Source organism: Puntigrus tetrazona, chromosome 25 (assembly GCF_018831695.1).
Source record: "Puntigrus tetrazona isolate hp1 chromosome 25, ASM1883169v1, whole genome shotgun sequence".
Classification (NCBI taxonomy): Eukaryota; Metazoa; Chordata; class Actinopteri; order Cypriniformes; family Cyprinidae; genus Puntigrus; species Puntigrus tetrazona.
The window spans coordinates 16,135,639-16,155,638 of NC_056723.1; the positions used below are offsets into that span (position 1 = coordinate 16,135,639).

General features: G+C 37.4%; 1 protein-coding gene across 1 annotated transcript in view; it reads left to right on the plus strand.

Moving 5' to 3' along the window:
• gse1a (Gse1 coiled-coil protein a) overlaps nt 1-20,000 on the plus strand; it is a 31,650-nt gene that overhangs the window by 4,491 nt on the left and 7,159 nt on the right. Inside the window, 7 exon segments of the mRNA XM_043228223.1 lie at nt 7,836-8,015; nt 13,636-13,817; nt 15,633-15,796; nt 15,870-16,070; nt 17,074-17,241; nt 17,935-18,227; nt 19,870-20,000. The exon segment at nt 19,870-20,000 is cut by the window's right edge and continues 95 nt beyond it. Of these exon segments, the coding sequence (XP_043084158.1) occupies nt 7,838-8,015; nt 13,636-13,817; nt 15,633-15,796; nt 15,870-16,070; nt 17,074-17,241; nt 17,935-18,227; nt 19,870-20,000 (1,317 nt within the window). The 5' untranslated portion in view covers nt 7,836-7,837.

Here is a 20,000-nt window from a genome sequence, read left to right on the forward strand (position 1 = left end):
AGTGTTACATAAATACATAAATACGAGAGTCATCAACATACTGAACATACCATGCCAAACCCAATAATTATATTAGCTTCTGAAACATTTACGAAGAAGAATATGTCCTATGTATGTATTTGGAGGAGAACTGGACTTATGTACCATAGATTTGAAGGGGCTTTGGCGATCTGCATCATTTATAGTTTAATGTGGTAACTTTGAGGTACCTTGCATGTCTGATGTGGTTCTGGGAGTAGAAATGTTGAGTAAAACCTGAAGATTATTCACGTTTGCTTTTGCTTTTACTTTTGCAAACGAGGCTAAAGGGTACTACAGACTTTCATGCTTCGTTTATGTTCAGAACCTTACAAAATGACTAACAAGAAAGTACACGTGTAATGTAAGCTGTAATTACCAGAACAGGAGGCTGAGGATATGGGTCATATGCTAAGGTTAGACCACAAGAGCCTTGATTATCAAGACCTGCAAATGCTACAACAGTTGTGTGTATATATAGCTGTGCTCCGGTACCTAAAGATGAATCATCTTGCGTCTTCAGATCTGTCAACCAATCGCAGTGCTGATGGACCGGTGCATAATGAGAAAAAAGGAATTTTAAGTATGTCAGCAGGAAATCTGTGGCTTTGTTTGTTGTGCGCTGTACTTAAAATATTTTGGGTGTGAGCCTAAGAGGTTTAAGAGGTGAAACCTGAAAAGGTGTGTCTCAAAGGTTTAGGTTAAATATTTGACTTGGTAGACATCTGAAAGGTGCAGTGTTGAGGGTACTGCAGGACCAGTTCTGGGAATCACTGAGCTAGGACGCTAGAAGTGGTGGATCCCTGGAGTGTACGCTGTGTTAAATGATTGACATTACTTCCAGGAGCCTCTAAAACCTCAGGCTACACTGCTCGAGACTACCAAAAGAAGCTGAACATGAGGGCCCTCAGTGAATACAGTGTGAGCAGACCCCAAGTGCCCCTGGGACGCTCCAGGGCTGCTAGGGCCTATGGGCTCCTTTGTACATACAACAAATGTGGGACATGTGGACCCCTTGGCATGTACAGTGTCAAAGACCCCTCAGAGAGTACAGTCTGATCTGAACAACAGGGTCCCCCAAGTACAGTACAAGCTTAACCCAAGGTCACCTCCATAAACATGTGCCCAGGAACCTCTTGGGATAGTCAGAAATGGTGTCTTAAATTTGATTGACTTTAGAGATCTGGAAAGACCCATAAGATAATAGAATTTCCATAAATAATAAACTAACATGAATGTTAATTGACAATGGACTGGAGTGTGGGTTGTTGGCTAGGCTGGCAAAAAATACTTTTCTTGTAATTATAAAGGAGACTGATGCTTCAGGGCTGGGAAAGCTGGTTGCGTAGGGCAACATCGAAGGTTTTTTTCGTATCTAGAGGAGAGGCTGTCACCTGAGATAAAGATCGTGACCGTGGGAATGCTTATGAGTGGGAAGAAGAGTAACCCAGTAGTGACTCAGAGTGGTTTATTAGACATATTCAGACCAAATTATAAGACCTAGGCCTAAACGTGAATGAGAAATGAGCTGTCAAGTGCAGTCCTAGTTGTAGTGATTAGAGAAGCCACACAACTGCATGGTGCACTCTTGAAAATGATGGAGGTTTTCGCAGCGATGCTGTAGAAGAACCATTTTTGAAAACCTTCCATTGCAAAAAAGGCTTTTTAGATTATTAAAATGTTCTAAAAATAAATGTTCTTTTAGCCAAAAATGATTGTTCTGTAGCAGTTGTTTCAAATTCAGTTTTGCGTACCACTGCGTTGCACATTTTGTATGCATCTTATATTACTGCAGACGTTTGTTCTATTTGACCGCAAGTGCCCTGCGAAGTGGACATCACGGGATATTCCGTTGTGATTCCAGTTAGAAGGAAGTGTATATGTTCCATTCAAAGTGCATTAGAGTGTGTAAGACGTGACTTTAAATTGTGTTTAAATTGCATTATGTCACTCTTTGCACCTCTGTAGTAAGTTTCATCTGTGCGTGAAGATGCTGCAGGCTGTGGCGTAGCACAAATCCGTGAATGCTCTGAAGGAAAGTAAACTTCAATAGATTTCCCGTTCTCAGGGAGCAAAATCACTGCGTAGGGACCTTGCCATCGAAACACAGTTCATGCATGAAGCTCTCTTCTAATGGTGTGATCAGGTATGTTAAATCGGGTTTATTTAATAAGAGAGACAGCCAAATTATGCAGAGCGATGGTACGCGAGGACTGGAATTGAGAACCACTTTTCTATCCACCTTTTTCCTGAACATAAAAGTCTCACATGACTGGAACTGTGCTTTACAATTATGGTCACATTAGCGTATTTTCCGAGCCATGTACATTTTAAAAAGTACATGGCGCCATAGTTTCATCACTTTACATTGTCGCAATGTCTTTTTGCTCCTGTCAAAGTTTGCAGGATTTTGCCCATAAAAAGCTGAATAAATAGTTTTAATACTTAATACTGTTATCCCATAAAAATACAATTCTAAATACACGCGGTCAGCTTTGAGATCAACAGGTTGTAGATACCAGTGTAAATTATGGCAGACAGATCTAGAAAAAAAAATCAATACCACGTAAATCATGGACCTTCAAGCCTAGCATAAGGGCTTCAGTTATGGCTAGTGAAGTATTTTCGTTACTTGCACATCAATGTGAGGTCTTCAACCTTCGAGCTCTCTGCAACCGGTAGTTTTGTGATCAACGTTCTCTCTAGTTATCAATCTCTATTGTAATCACAACCAATTATTTCACTCTCGAAGTAACGGTACTATTCTAGTCCCCATCCATCTTTAATACTGTCAGAGAAACACGCACGCGCACACACACACACACACATACGCTGGGGTTAATGAGCAGAAGGCAGGTGTGTGTGAGGTGCTTTATCTAGTCTTAATGAATGCCGAGGGTAGCAGATCTCTGTAGTTGCCCATGCATCAATGCTTGTCTGTCATCATTATGGACATGTATGTGTGCGAGAGTGTTCATTTGCGGCCAACAAAGCACTTTGACACATCATCCATCACCCAGTCTTTTATCCCTGCTGTTTCTCCCATTGAATTTACATGAGCCGGTCATGTCGACAAGGGCTGGGTCAATTTGCATTGGCTGTACTGTCTAATGAACAAGCTTATTAGAGAGCCAGTGGGGAGCAGAGGACTGTGGGACTTTTTTTTTTTTTTTTTTTTTGCTGACTCCAACCACAGCTAAAGCCTCTGGGAAAAACAGCACAGCAGGATTCATCTTCGAGAGAGAGGAGATCTTCACATAGCAGGCCTTGGGTGCTTTTAGCGAGCCATTTTAAACATTTGGCCATTCATTCCGCATGGCCAGCTGGAGATCTGGTGGTTTTCGTATAATATCCTTTTTGTGTTTGTATATATGACTATACTCAAAGGTATGAGGTTCGTAAGCCACAGACCTACCGTAAATCCTGCTAGGTCGGGGATTAAAAGCCTCTTTTCTGCGGTAGTTTGAGGTGTAGGTGCATCTGCGAGTGCATAGATGTTTAATGATGTGGAATATTTCACTAAGAGCGCCAGATGACTTAACTCTTTTAATAAGGTTGTAGTTTATGCTGAATAATTGCAGCGAAGCAGCAATGTTTACCGTTGTCAGAGCAAGCGTATAGCTAGTTTAGGGAGAGAATCTGGAATCTATATGAACCTGGAATTATACCTATTTTCCTTAATAGTGCAAATGCATCATTGTGTATTTTAAACCAGGTACTTTCAACCTGGTCTCGTAAAAATGTACCTCTGTGCACTTTTCATGCAACGCCGTTTTTATGTGCCTTACTGTACGTTTTGCTGCAGATGAAAAGAGTAATGTTCATCGAGCGGCGCTAAAACACGGGTTCAATACGTAAACCCTGGCACATCACGTTGATATTGGCGTGTTTTGCCGCAGTTTAGAATCTAAATATCCATGGACTGTCACTAAAAGTTAATGCTCTGTCATGTTGGAAATATGCCCTACGCCAAATCCAACCCTAATAGTGTTAACAAACGCAAAACCGATATAAAATGCTTTAGTTGATGCAGCAGTTTTGTTGAACCGTAGTTACACGGCATTCAAAGCGGGGCTCCTCGTCTCTCTGTGCTCCGTGATCTACCGAACAAAGCTATTGTTTATGAAAACCCATAAATATGAAGCTGGATATGTGTGAGGCTAATGTTCAGAAGCATCAGTCTTCAAATATCCCAGCATATTAATATCTTTTTTGTGTATTTTTGTGTCTCACTAGAAAGTGCACCAAGGTACGTTTATGCCACGAGACCCAAGTATGGTACTTTTCTGTCATTTCTACTTGTTTTTAGAGCTTGACAGTCCTACAGAACTTCCCATTCACTTTAATGTAAAAGAGCAGCTTGGACATTCTGCTAAATATCTCATTTCTTCTTGCATGGAATAATATAGATTTATATATCACGCGAGCTTGTAACAACGTTGAGAGGTGATTAAATGATGACAGAATTCTTGTTTTTTGGGTGAATGAGTCCTTTGAGGCATCCCAGAGAAATGAATGTTATCTCTGTCCCACTCCTTGACATAACAGCTTATAAATGGAGAGGGCCGTCTCGCCCGGGATGGCTGCGTGCGCAGGAAGATACCTGTGGCTTTTCTCATTTCCACAGCGAGCAGAAACTCTCTGTTATCTCTGATTGACACCATCCAGGAGGGAAAGTGTGAGCGGCGGAGATGAGAGGGAGGGGGCGGGGAGAGCGCGTGTGACTTCAGTAGCCGATTGATTGAGAATGTTTGTCAAGAGAAGGAGAGAATGAGGGAGATAAAGACGAGAGGACTGTTTGTAGCACGCAAATGAGTGGAAGGGAGACAGCTGTGTTTCAAGAGCGCATGATATGATGCTTTGATTGATAAGCCCTTAACAGGATTGAAGAGCGCCAATATGTTTAATGGCATCCGAGTTATAATGCTGCACTACTGCATGGGAGGATTAGAGAACTTTTTATAAAGCCTGTTTGTATTTACTTTTTTTTAATTCAATTTCTTGTTCACCACGAAAGCCCTTGGTAGCGCTAAATGTTTCTGTTTTATTGGTTTTTACTTTTCAATTCATTTATTTAGTTATGTTTTTTTTTTCTGTACTTTTTTAATTTTTTGTTGCATTTTATTTTTATTTCATCACGGTAGCCCAGACGCCATACATTTTAACATAGAGTTTTATTATATTTATTTTGTTTTATGTTACATTCATTGTATTTATTAAATTTTTTGTCAACTAAGAAAAAAGTGGTTATTCTTGCTGTTTTGTTTATTTTGCCGTATTTTACTTTTTAAATAAAAGCTCTTTTTTTAGTTCTCTGCAATGGCCATGTGTTATATTTTGTTGTTTTTTTACTCTTTTGTTTCATTTTTAATTTAATATGAAATCTCTAGAAGCCATACATTTTTGTTTTGCTGTGTTTTATTGTATTTTACCGTTTTGTTTTAGTTCTATTTATTTCATTTTTACATTTTGATCTAAATTTTTTTTTTTTTTTTTTTTTTTTTTTTTTACTTTATTTTACTTACAAATTAGTTCATTCTTTACACTTTATTTTTCTTACACTCTATTCATTTTATTAAATTTTTTAATTCACCATAAAACAGGCCACACAATTTGCTCTTACTGTTTTTATTTCACTGCAGGAGCCGGAAGCTGTGCATTATTGATATTTCTTGTCAAATTGTTTTGTTTTGTTTCATATTTGCTTTGCTTTGTTCGGTAGCTGATAGAGAGCAAATTGCAGATCGAGTGTTATATTGTGCCTGAATTATAACACCGTTTAAGTTTAATCCGATTAATCTGTTCAGTTCAACCACAGGACATATTATGTTCTCTTGCTCTGTGTATTTGGATGCGTAAGGCTCCATTAAGTCGTAATGAAGTTGTGGCTGATGGCAGAGGATGCTGCTGCCAGCTCTTCTAACTGCCCTAAGTTCATTATTAATTGTTTCGCTCGGTTCAGCAGAAGGGCAAGGGTGAGGCAGAGTTTATCACGATAAAGCAAGCTTTTGTTTGTTTCTGGTAGAAACGCTGGCAGCGAGTGATAGCTGGAGGTGTGAGAGAGAGATACACAAAGGAAGGAAGTTGTTAAAAACTCACAGTTCAGATCTGGAACTTAACTACGGACCTTTATTTTTCGCTTGCAAACCTTTATTTTAAGAAAAAAAAACCCCACAAACCGCTATTGTTCTGTTAAGCCTTCATTTGTGAAGTACTGTACTTTTCTAGCGAAACGTTGACCTTTTTTTATGTTACTGTCACTTTAAAAATGAATCGCTTCTGTTTTAGTTGTACGCTTTGGATAACATTTGGATAAATCTGCTAAATATAAAATGTAATGTAAATGTGAAAGCCTTTTTGTAAATGTGACCTGCTTGCCGATCAGTTTTTTTAGGCAAACCAGTTAATGTATCAGGCGCTAAATCGTTGCAGGCAGCTTATTTATGCAAATTAATGTGGTTATAAGTTTATGTAGTTCATTATTAGTAAACTCACTCTTTAAGCCTTATAATAAAAATATAATTAAAAAAAAAAAAAAAAAAAAATAAAAATATATATATATATATATATATATATATATATATATATATATATATATATATATATATATATATATATTATTATTATTATTATTTTTTTTTTTAAAGAACAGTTCATTGCAACTTTAGACAAAATAATAATAATAAAGTGTATGTTGAGTATAATATTTGATGCATCAGGATTTTATGACCCATACAGTCTAATATTAAGATTATGGCGCTGAACTTGAGGAGGGGTCTTGAACTGAGCAAAAATATGCAATTTGATGCAATTGTAGATTTTTTTGATGAAAGTAAGAGATATAATGGTATAGCAGACTGCTTACAAAAATGGCATTTAAATATTAGTCTCCCAATAAAATCTCTTAGTAAGATGAGATTTAAATGCTTGAGCTCGGTAATATTTGTTGTAGGGGTAAAAGTAGGGTTTTTTGTTTTGTTTTTGTATTTTATTTTGTACCGTTTTTTTGTATTTCGAATTTTTGTGATTTTTTTTTTCTTCTTTTTTTTTTCTCTTCACTGTTTTGTTTTGTTATTTGTTTTACATTTTAATTTTGTTTGTGTTTTTCTGATTTGTTCCTGCATTTTCATTTACTTTTGTTTCTGTTTTGTTTCAAAAGTACTTTTTTTTCTGATTTGTTTTGTGTTTTAGTATTTGGTTTCATTTTTCGATCTGCACAAACACACACACACACACACTCAACCTCTCACTCACTTTCACTCACACTCAGTCACACACACACACACACACACACACACACACCCACTCACTCACACACTCACTCACTCACACACTCACTCACACACACACACACACACACACACACACACACTCATTCTCACACACACACACACACACACACTCATCCTCTCACTCACACTCACTCACACACTCACTCACACACTCACTCAGTCACACACACACACACACACACACACTCATTCTCACTCAAGCACACACTCTCTCACTTTCACTCACTCACACACACTCACTCAGTCAAACACACACACAAACACTCTCACTCACTCACCCACACACACACACACACACACTCAATCTCTCACACTCAAACACAAACACAAACACACACACACACACACACACACAATCACTCACACACTCACACACACACACACACACACACACACACACTCCTTCATCTTTGAATCAAAGCATGTGTTTCTAATCACTTGGAGTGGTAATAAAAGTAGCGTGAGTGATTTGAGTTGAAGTGGATCTTGTGAATTCATTTGAACTGAATGTGTTCGTCTCTGCAGGTATGAGCCATGAGCCTCAGTCTCCCTCAGCAGGCATGATTTCGGCAGCACCATGTAGCATGGCGACTGTGAGCCCCCTCACTCCCTCGCCCGTCAGCGGGAGCCCCTCGGCCCAGTCCAGTCACTCGGGGTTCGCCGCTGCTCTCCGCAAGCTGGCCAAACAGGCCGAGGAGCCACGAGGTGAGCGCTCTTTACCCTTCAGCCTGCAGCCCTGCTGCTCTTTACTACACTCAGACACCTTTCTTTTCTATTCATCAGCACACAACTAAACTTCAGATAACAACGTGTTTTGTGTAGTTTTGTGCTTTCATTCATTCATTTGCTTATTTGATTGCTTTCTTTATTTATTTGTTTGTTCTACAGTTTTAATTTTGTTGTTTATTTTTTAACTTGTTTTTGTTTATCTTTTTTGTTTCTTTTAGTTATTTTTCATTCCGATTTGTTTTGTAATTTAGTTTTAATTTTAATTTGTGTTGTTCCGCCATTCGTTTTTTCTTTGTTTTGCTTTTTGATTTTTTTCATTACTTTTTTGCACTATTTTTCTGTTTTTTGTTTTGTATTTTGTTTACATTTTTAAAATGCTTTAAAATTTGTATTTTTTTGTTTTTAAATTACTTAGATTTTTTTTTATTGACTTTCTTCTGCTGTTTGTTACTTTTTTATTTTGTTCTTCTTTGCGTTAGTTTTGATGTGTATTGTTTATTGACTTTTGTTTAGCAATTTTTGTTTGCTCCTTTGTTTTGTATTTTTTTTTCCCCACTAATTTGTTTAGAATTTTTGTATTTTCAAGTATTTCTTTTTGCTTTACTCTGCCCTTTCATGTTTTTTTTTTTACCGATTTCTTATGTGATTTATTTTTTTTGTGTGTGTTTCTGTTTCATTTGTTTTGCCCTTGTTTCTGTTTCATGCTTTCTTCTTAAATCGCTCGGTGCTTTGTGATGTTTACTTTGTTCCAGATTTTCAGTTGTGTTTTGTCACTGCTCACACGATGGCTAACGTCATTACCGTTAGCGTAGCTGCAGTCGCTCTTTACAGCAGCATGTAAACAAGCCCGTCGCCATATGTACGTGTGTAATATGGACAGCCATTCTTTGCTCAGCGTGTGTAAGAGTGTGGGTGGTGCTTTCTGTCAACAAATTGTGAATAGATTTGAATAATATTTGCATATGGGTTTGCAGCATTTCAGATGGCTGGCACAACATTTAGCTGCCCATCTGTCTGTGTAATTGTTATAGTCAACGCCAAAAAACCTGAACACACACACAAACACACACAAAACATTACATACAATATCAAGTTTTAGATCGTGTTTTATACTATTGTTTTGGCATTTAAAATCTACAAAACTGTCTGAATTGTTTCACTCGTCGTTAAACGAAAACAACATAAATCTGAAAGACAAGACATTCAGCGCATTGTTTTTTTTTTTTTTTTTTTTTTTTTTTTGCATTTTCATTTATTTTATTCGTTGAGTGATTTTATTTAATTTTTTTCCATTTTAATTATTATTTTGATTTGCTTAGTAATTTCTTTTTTTGGCTTCCTTCTGCTATTTGTTTTGCATATTTTTGTTCTTTTTTTTTTTTTTTTTTTTTTTTTTTTTTTCTTCTTTTGCATTTGTTTTTTGATGCGTGTAGTTTTTGGCCTTTGTTTATTTATTTTTCCCCTGATTTGTTTTATATGTTTATATTAGCATTTATTTAGCTGGTTTTTGTTTTGCTCTGATCTTTTTATCTTTTTATCTTTTTATGCTGTTTTGTTGATTTCTTATACAGAATTTCTTTTAGAAAATCACGTTTTCTGCAGATTTTTTTTGAATTATTATTATTATTACTATTATTATATTATTTATATATTTTTTCTCTCTCTCTTTATATATATATATATATATATATATATATATATATATATATATATATATTAGACCGTGTTTTCTTCCACTGTCATCTTGGCATTTAAGATCTACGAAACTGTCTGAATTGTTTCACTCGTCCCTAAATAAAAACAACAAGGCATTATGTTTTGAAGAAAAACAGAGCATTTTAACAAGCGTGGTCTTGAATGAGCTGAAGCATGCATGGTCCGGCCGTGTGTTTATCGACATGATGCATTGTGAGTGATCATTATATTCGTCTCTCCAAAGCTCTGAGACAGAGAGAAAAGGATTATATTGATTGGTTAAGAGCTTGTATGCCAGTAATTTCTATAGAGCTCCTCTAAGTGTCTTTTTACTGCTGTCTCTGTGAGTTTATCACGCTGTGCATACGGCTCTGCCTCTGCTTGTCACTTTATGCGCTCGTACACTCTTTGACTACGGTAATTCAATGACAGTCAATGCTCTGTCTCAGATTGCTAAGCCTGTTTGGAAAAGCTGTCTTTTGTTTAAGGCTTTGGTGGCTTTGGGGCTTTTCGTGTGTGTGTGTGTGTGTGGATGCTGCCCGTCCTAGGTAACTGACATCCTCTCTCCGAACTCAAACGTGCAAACTTTCTTTCCTCAGTGTTTGACAGATAGCATTGCTACAAACTCGTCAAATATCACCAAAGCTTTCATACGCTGATATGGTACATGTATGAAAGGATAAAGTAAATCTAGATGTTTACATTTGATGATTCGCGTTTGGCTGAAGAGTTTTTGAGTGGGTTTAGCCAGTTGTGAAAAAGATGTACGTGTATTTATGTATATATATATATAATGTATAAATATATAATGTGTGTGTGTGTGTGTGTATATGTTAATACATATGTGTATATATATATGTAGGAATATGTATATGTGTGTGTAAATATATAATGTGCGTGTGTGTGTGTGTGTGTTAATATGTATGTATATATAAAAGCACTTAAAGCACACCTAAAGGAATAGTTCACAGAAATAAAGAAAATCCTGTCATCATTTACGAACACAAAGGAAGATATTTTGAAGAGCGTTTGCAAGCAGGCTGTTTTTGGTCACCATTGACTCCCATAGTAGGAAAAAAAGTCCAATGGAAGCCAATGGTGACCCAAAACAACTTTTTTTTCAAAATATCGATGATGACAGAATTTTAATTCACGAGTGAACTTTAAGTGGCCTTTTATGTTATTGCTGATACTATATAGCGTTCAATCAAAGTCTGGGGGATTTTTCAGCTGTTTTATTGTTATATATCCGTTATACGGCACGATAGGAGGTATCCTACGCGCCTGTGGCATAAACAGCGCGGGGAGACTTTCTCAGAAAAACCCCTAACCACGAGACCGTAATAAACCACTTAGTACGAGTTGTCAAAGCTTTCCAGGTAGAAATGCATCAGATACGTGGAAGACTAAAGTCAAATTGAGCAGAGGAGCAGTGAAGTATAGGAAAGCGTGAGTCTTATCAGCTCTCGGGCAGACAGCGGCGCTCTGAGGAGGCCTGACCTACTTTACTCTTTGTGCTGGGTGTCTTATATAGATACTGCTCTTAGAGGCTGACTGTGGGCCTTTTTTCCGCGCTGTGTGGTTTTCCAGCTTTGTGTAGGTTTCTGGCTTAATAAGGAAAGTCATTTCTCACTCGCAGCCACTGCAATCGAAACCGCAAGAAGAGTGCATTATGTAGAGCCTGCCGCTCGTTATCAGAGGAAGGGGCTGGATGAACGTCACCCTTGATTTTTTACACAGCCGCGGGCCGAATAAATCAATGTATGGATCCCAGATATTGATCGTGATCTCTAAATGTTTTATCATCTAGCACCCCGCGTCGAGGATCCCAGACTAAACCATTATTGGAATAATCTGCCTAGCAACTGTTACGAGATTAATCGATGGAGTCAAACGGTGTGTTACGTAAACTGTTTATTGGAAATTCGAGTCCGTATGTGTCGTACGCTCTCATCTTTGTCTTTTCTTCCTCGAAGTGACATTTCAGTTTGTTTGTTTTGGTTTTTTTTGCTTCTAGTCATCGGTCAAAAGGTCATGCTTACTGTGAAATCGGTACTGCAGTCCTCCAGGGCTGTTTTTACTGCAGATGGCAGCAGTTCATATATAGAGAGAGAGAGTTAGATATATAGATGGAAAATAATGTCCTTTATATATTTGATAATATATGAAAAAATGAAAAAAAAAAAAAAAAAAAAAAAAAAAAATATATATATATATATATATATATATATATATATATATATATATATATATATATATATATATATATATATAGTATAAAGAATATTTAATAAAATATAAATATATTAATATAAAATAAGTTATATGTGATGCTATTAATAAACAACAAACAAGCTATTGAAATATTTCAAAATGTATTTCAAATGTAGCTTTTTTTTCACATTTCCCGTCACGGTTTCTCTCAACTCGGGTTTCTTTTCTAGCCATTGCATGCTTCCTGGCGTGTTTTCTCCCCAATGAAATAATTACGTTAATATGTCAATTAATATTTGATCATATCTACAGATGAAAGTTTACATTTGCATTTGATAGGGTTGACGTGAGGGAGGTAAAAAGAGCCACACTGGCGTGAAAGCAGTGAAACGCGGGTGGATTCAGGTTTTGTCATTGAGATGACTGGGAAAGATGTCCCACTCAACCTGAAGTCACTCTATACTGTTTAGACAGTGTTACACAAACATATTTGGGCACTTAATGCTGATCTCGGCCGATCGCGATGAAGTATTCTGGAGTAATAAATAGAGATACAGCGTTCACGTTAGGTTTCTCTCTTTATTCATTTGGTTGTGAGACACAAAGACTGTCTTTGTTTTGTAGTCTGGAGTGTCATAGACCACTCAGACACACACACACACACACACACACTCTCAAGCGGTGTTTGATCACAGTAAAGCGCTGCATTACGGCAGTATGAGTGTGTGTCTGCGTTGATGTGTGTTTACCGCAGGGAGATGGCAGTGTTTGTTTCTTTATCTCTTTAAACTGGCATCTGATCTGACAGCCCAGAGGGGCCTTTGATAGCGGCGAGGCTGGCAGTCAGAGAAGTGAGGAGGTACGTTCACTTCATCTGACAACTTGTTAGTTCAGTCTGGCAAGCAAACACATATAAATACATCCCTAGCTTTGCCACTTCTACTGGTCCAGATAGTCTGTGTCTGCCTCGGTGTTATTACACGGCTCTCTCAGATTGGGAACGCTGATGTTTAGAAGAAAACATCTGTTTAGTGCATGAACGCCAGGCTGATTTTGAGCTGCGAGATGCAATCCGTTTGTTTGTTTACTAAAGCGTTTATAGTATTATTGATTTTTATGTGATTATAAATTCATATGTTTGCATCCAACTTTTTTTTTTATTATAAACAATCACTTATTTTATTCATGTGTTATTTTAATATAGTATTTAATATAAACAATAATAAAATAATATGTTAAATGAATAATAATAATAAATAATGTGAAATGAAACATTCAATATAAGAATAAAATATTTTAATTATTTTTTCAAAATTTGCATTCAAATTATTACATATAAAAATGTTAATTTAAGTGAAATGATTATAAAAAGTTATTATAATTGATTATAATAATGTAAATAAATAAATGTAATAATAAATTTAAATAAAATAATTGAAATGAATACATTAAGTATTTTTTTCTATTTTGGGTTCTGTTTTTTTTTTTTTTTTTTTTTAGATTGCAGTAATGTCTTAATTAAATTTGGTTGATATGGAAAGTTGTATTTATAGATTGACTGTATATTGAAAATGTGTAAAATATATCATTTGTTTCAATAGAAATGTAATTGAAATGATTTCTTTCAAACAATGATGTATGAGGTTACTGAACTGATTTATTAATATATTTCTCTCTGATTTCACAGGCTCCATTAGTAGCGAGTCATCACATGTTTCCTCTCCGGTGACCAATCACATTTCTCCTGTCAGTACACCTAAACGGGTTGCCATGGGTACGAGCCTGGGCCCGCCCACTTGCACGCCTCCTGTGGTCACCATCGCCCCGACTAAAACCGTCAATGGCTTCTGGAGGTCTGAGGGGCGCCAGGTATGAGTCTCTGTCTTAACACATATCCCACATATTTACACACACAAAATATCAATTATACAGTCAGTGTGCTTTATTTATTTGATTGTTTGTTCTGGTAACATTATTCTTATTTACACAAATAAAATTGGTAAAAAATAAAATAATCGGTTCATAAATTTAATAAAATTAATCGGTTCTGTCAACCAATTAATTGACAATTAATAACATCCGAAATGTTTTTTTTTTTTTTTTTTTTTTTACATAATATGTGTATACTGTGTATATTTATTATGTGTATATATGTAAATACAAACACATGTATATATTTAAGGAAAAAAAAAAAAAAAAAAAAAGGAAAAAAAAAAAATATATATATATATATATATATATATATATATATATATATATGATATAATATAAAATATATGATATAAAATATTAGTTATGTGTATATAGAATAATAAAAAATTATATGTGTGTGTGTGTGTGTATATATGTATATGTGTATATATATATATATATATATATATATATATATATATATATATATATATATATATATATATATATATATATATATATGAATACACACACATGATAATTAAACACAGTGCACATATTATGTAAATAAAAAAACTTTTATTTTGAATGCAATTAATTGGGATTAATCGTTTGACAGGACTAACACACACACACAAACACACATCTTTATTTATGGAAAAATGTGATCATACGACTTCATAGATGATCTCCAGAGACGTTCTGGTGTCCTAAAATCTCTCTGTTTGTTCAAATAATCTGTTATCTGACACGAGCACAAAGGCACAGTAACTAGTCCAGGCGGCGTGAGGTCACTCATTTGGTCTCTAAATGAAAAGCGTATGTTTATGACGGTGACTTTTCCTTTATCTTTGCCAATCGATTCAAACAGAGGCATCTCTCAGACTCTGCGAGACACCGAGGGCTTTCAGTCAGGCTGGATTAGTGCAAGCGGCCTGGTCTGCGGGGGTCCTGCATGTCCATTATTTTGGTGACTCTCAGGCGCGACGGCCAGATCATGCCAGAAGTGTGTGTGTGTGTGTGTGTGTGTGTGTGTTCAGCTCTCGTTCTGTGTGGCTTTGAGTTTATTTAGCGCTGCAGTCAGGGGACATCAGAAGAGACAATAGGCACTTTCCCCTGATCAAACTAGCCTCTATCTGTTTACACAAAGAGTCTTCTGTAGCTCGGGATGGAACGGGATGGGATAGAGGAGCCAAAGCTCCGGATATATTCAGTCTGCTTTCAGTCGCACTGTCTCTCTTCTTTGTGCCAGTCTCGACCACACACACACACACACACACACACACACACACACACACACACACGTTTTTAAAGTAAATACATATGGGTTTATATACATATTCGTTCGTATAGTTGTCAGTCCAGTTTGGCCGCTAAATATGGTTCACACACACTTTAGCTGTGAAATGAAGAGACTTCTGAATGGCTGTCGAAGGAGAGAGGTAGAGTTGCCAGTGTTGTTGTTGTTAAACAATTATTTATCAGGTTGGTGAAAAAGAAAAGTAAAATGAATGAAAATTAGTAAAGCTGAAAAAAATGGCAAAAAGTATTTTAGAAATTAATAAAAATGTAAACGTAAATTATATATATATATATATATATATATATATATATATATATATATATATATATATATATATATATATGTAACAAAAGTATAATTTTTTAAGTTACTTTATATAACATAAACAAATATCGGTGTACAGTGTTAATATATTTGCAAAATATTCCCATGATACCCTAACCATAAATGTTTTTTTTCTCCTCTTTTAGGCTGATGCAGGATTAAGAGGCTCCAGTCAGGAGCGTTTGGCCCCCGACCGCTCTTTGCCGGGCCAGGAGAAGCCGTCTCTGTCTCTCCCGCCGTACCTGGGCTCAGCCCACCCCTTCAGCGTGACCCCGAGCGCTCTGCTGCAGGACCCGCGTCTGCAGACCCAGTCAGTACCGGCCCCGTGGCTCACATACTGCCCTCGGCGCTCCTACGCTCACTCACACCCCTTCCTCTCTCAGCTTGCCCCGGCAGGTTCCTCATATGCTGCTCTCAGGAGGTCAGGACGAGTTTGTTCGCGACGGCTTCCGGCCGTACGCCTCCGCTGACGAGCTGCGCGTGCCTTTAGGGCTCCCTCTAGGGCTCAGCCCAGGAACCGCAGCCGACGCTCTGGCGTACTTTCACTCAGGATATTTGCCTCACCCCTCGCTCGCTTCATACAGGTGTGTGCCGTGTTCCAATGAATCTCAGGATATTAGACGTGAAAAAAATCATTCATCTTCTGAACACAAATTCCCATCTTTTGATGAAATCGGAGAGCTATCTGACCCTCCAACTGAAACGATCCAGGTCCGGAAACAGCACTAAGGTCATGTTATCACCAAACTCATTCTCAGGGACAGAACTGTGCCAAAAATGCAAATGCATACATGTAAGCGTTCGTCTCAGTCACTATTTTTGTATGTGTCCTCTGATCTGGCCGTTGCTTATATTACACCACAGTTATCACATCGCTGATAGATGACTCAGATGATTGGTTGCGAGCCCAGATATCTGACCTTAGTGTTACTCCACCAGAGATGCTTGCTTGCTTTATAGGTTTGTTTGTTTTTTTCACATTTGATGACGCCTTTTCTCGGCGTGTGTTTGAGTTGGCCCTTAAGATTGAATGAAATGGCACGGAGTATTTCTACCTGTATTGATACAGGATGCTGTATTAGTGTGACACTGAACCTTCGGATCAGCTCGGCTCTTCTGTGTGTGAATGTTTGGCATGCTGTCTCGTCTCCTGCACATGATTTAATGGCTTTAATGAGGGAAGTGAACCTCAGGCTTGGACACATGCACACACACACACACACGCACACACATGAACAGATGTACTCCTGTCTGAGACATAAGATCTGAACGTATGTATATATCTATGTATGCATGTATGTCAAGGAGTTTTCATTCCTTCACACAAAAACGCTACAGAATCGAGTGTATATATATATATATATATATATATATATATATATATATATATATATATTGTCATCTCTCTATCTCTCTCTCTGTCAACCGTCAGTGTGTGTGTGTGTGTGTGGTTGTGGTGAGACAGAAATAGTCAGTGCTGTTCATGTGGCAGGGCCAGAGAGCAGAGGTTAATGAACGAGCAGGTTATTTATAGAGGCACTAATTAGCTGCTCTCTCTCTCTGTCTCTGCTTCCTGTGGTTGATCAGGATGGAAGACTATTACAGTCTGTCCGGCCTGCGCTCGCATTACTACCCGCTTCCAGAGGGAGGACCCCTGCAGGCCCTCCACCCGTCTGCTGTGCACCTGCCCCTGCCTGGAGTCTTCTACCCTCCTGAGATCACACACCAGTCACTGTCAGCGCTGCACTCTGAGAGGTGCGCGCACACACACACGCACACACACACACACACACACACACACACACACACACACACACATGCTCATTCACACACTCGTACGGACACATGCACGCACATAAGCACACAGACATATGCACACACACAAACAATCGCACATGCGCACACATATACACACACACACACACACACTTGGACATATACATGCTCATTCACATACGTACACATGCACGCCCATACACACACACGCACACAGACATGCACACAAACACACACGCAGACACACACACACACATGCATACAGACGCGCACACATACACAAACGCACACACACAGATATACATGTGCACACAAACACTAACATACATACACACACACACACACACACTCATGAACACATACCCATGTGTACACAAATGCACACACACACATACATGCACACACACACACACACAAGCACACGTGGATACAGATGCACAATTATTGGTAATTATGTGTGTCAATACGATCGTTACAACCTCATCATATGATATTCTGTCATATATCTCACACACACACAAAGTTCCTGGTCCTCCGAAGCGAACATCATCAACACTCTCCCGTGTTCCTGCAGCCTCTCACTGAGTGTATTCCTCTGGTTCCTGTCGAGAGTGTTGCATCTCACACCATTCATGTGTGTGTGTGTGTGTGTGTGTGTTCGACCCTCCGCAGGCTGCAGATGGAAGAGGAGCTTCGCCAGCAGGAGCGAGAGAAGGAGCGAACGCGTGAAATCGAACGAGAGCGGCAGTGGGAACAGGAGGTGCAGAGAGAGAAAGACAGAGAGCGAGAGAAGCTACGAGAGCTGGAGATTAAAAAAGAGCGAGGCAGAGACTTCCCGGCGGTCAAGGCCGTGGAGAAACGCCACCTGAGTCTGGAGCCGCCGGCCAACACGCACTCCATCTCCCAGCCTCATCCGTACACACAGAGAGGCAAGCTGGAGGAGAGACTCGCTGCTAACAGAGCCGGTACGACACGCAAACAAACGAGCATTCTTCTCCCGGAAAACACAAAAGAGCATACTTTGAAGAATGTTCCTGCTGTTACAGTGGAAGTCAATGCGGTCCAAAGGTTTCAAGCTCTAAAAAGCACATAGACACACACTGAAATATAAACTGTGCACAAATATGACACAAAAATGACAGTATTTAACTTATTTTAGAGAATTTATATTCAAATTATAGTACAATGGAAAACATGCACTACTGTTTAAACGTTTAGAATGATTAGGATTTATATATATATATATATATATATATATATATATATATATATATATATATATATAATATTAAAAACTATTATCATATTATACTACTGTATGCATAACATTTTACTGTGTATACTTATTTTTATTTACTTACATTTGATAATTTCATTTAAATATTGATAGTTGTATATTTATAACAAAATTATATGAATATTAATTAATACATTTTTATTTACTATTTTGTCAGATATTAACTATTTTTTGTTTTGATTAATCTATATTTATACCAGTGTTTTTTATTTTTATGTGATTAATTGTAAGAATATTATAATGATATGTAATAATTATTCAATGATCTATGTAATTTCAGTATTATTAAATATATTGCATTCAATGTATTACACACAATTATTATGTATATTTAATGCAATTATTTAAACAGCACAGCATTATTTAAATTTAGAACTATAATCTATATTTCTATCAGTGTTTTTCATTACTCCAGTCTTCAGTGTCACATGACTTTTTTTTTAGAAATCATTCTTAATTGCTGCTCGTGAAATAATAATTTTTTTTTTTTTTTTTTTATTTTATTAAATTAGCTATGCTTATTTATTTTACTGCATTCATTTTATTCAGCGGTTAAATGATTTTTGTCTATGGGTTTTAAGACATCGTTCGCATTATTTACTTCTGAATATAAGTAGCTTATTGCACATTTCATGCAGCTGGTTTCATGAATATTCAACATATAAATTATGATTGGCGTCCGTAATTCCTGCGTTTAATTTCCTCTGCTCTCGTATTACCTGCAGCCTCGGTAACTGATTGCATCGCTCGTGGCTAATCAGTCATTAATATAGTCTGATGAATCATCTATCAGCCTGTTTTCCTGCATCTGGATGGGTCTGTGTTTGGAGAGACCCAAAGGATGTTAATCACGGTTTGGCTGCCGTCTCAGTCAAGTCAGAAGTTTTGATGGTTGCTCTCCGTAATTGTCTAATAGCAGATGAATGAGAGCATTCAGGTGAATCCCATGATTCTTGATGAAAACACCCTCACGCGCACACATAAACCGCTTCAAATGATTTGAGGATCCACTCCGGATAGAGAAAATCGGCTGAAAGTAGACTGGAAATAAAGCAAAATATAAATATGGGTCAAAAACGTTCACGAAATTCACAAAAGTGATTTTATATCCATAGAAAGCATATTAAATGTAAGCGTCTGCCGTGCTTTTTCTGACTCGTACATGTTAAAATATCTAAAAGAATAAGGAAGCGTGTTAAATGTTGTTGTTTTAAATGACTTCTTGTTGTTCTGGTCCTACATACTAATGAAGCATTTGCCGTGGTTCTGCTTTGAGAAGCGAATGTTTATCCTGTCTTATCTTAATACAGACAAAACCAAAGAAGCGCTGCTGTTCACGCCTCAGTCCGGTCCGTACTCATCCTCGGGAGGTCCTTCGTCTTCAGGCGTGCCGTTCGGGAAGAGCCACCGGCCCGTGGTGACCCCCGTGATGCTCCAGCGG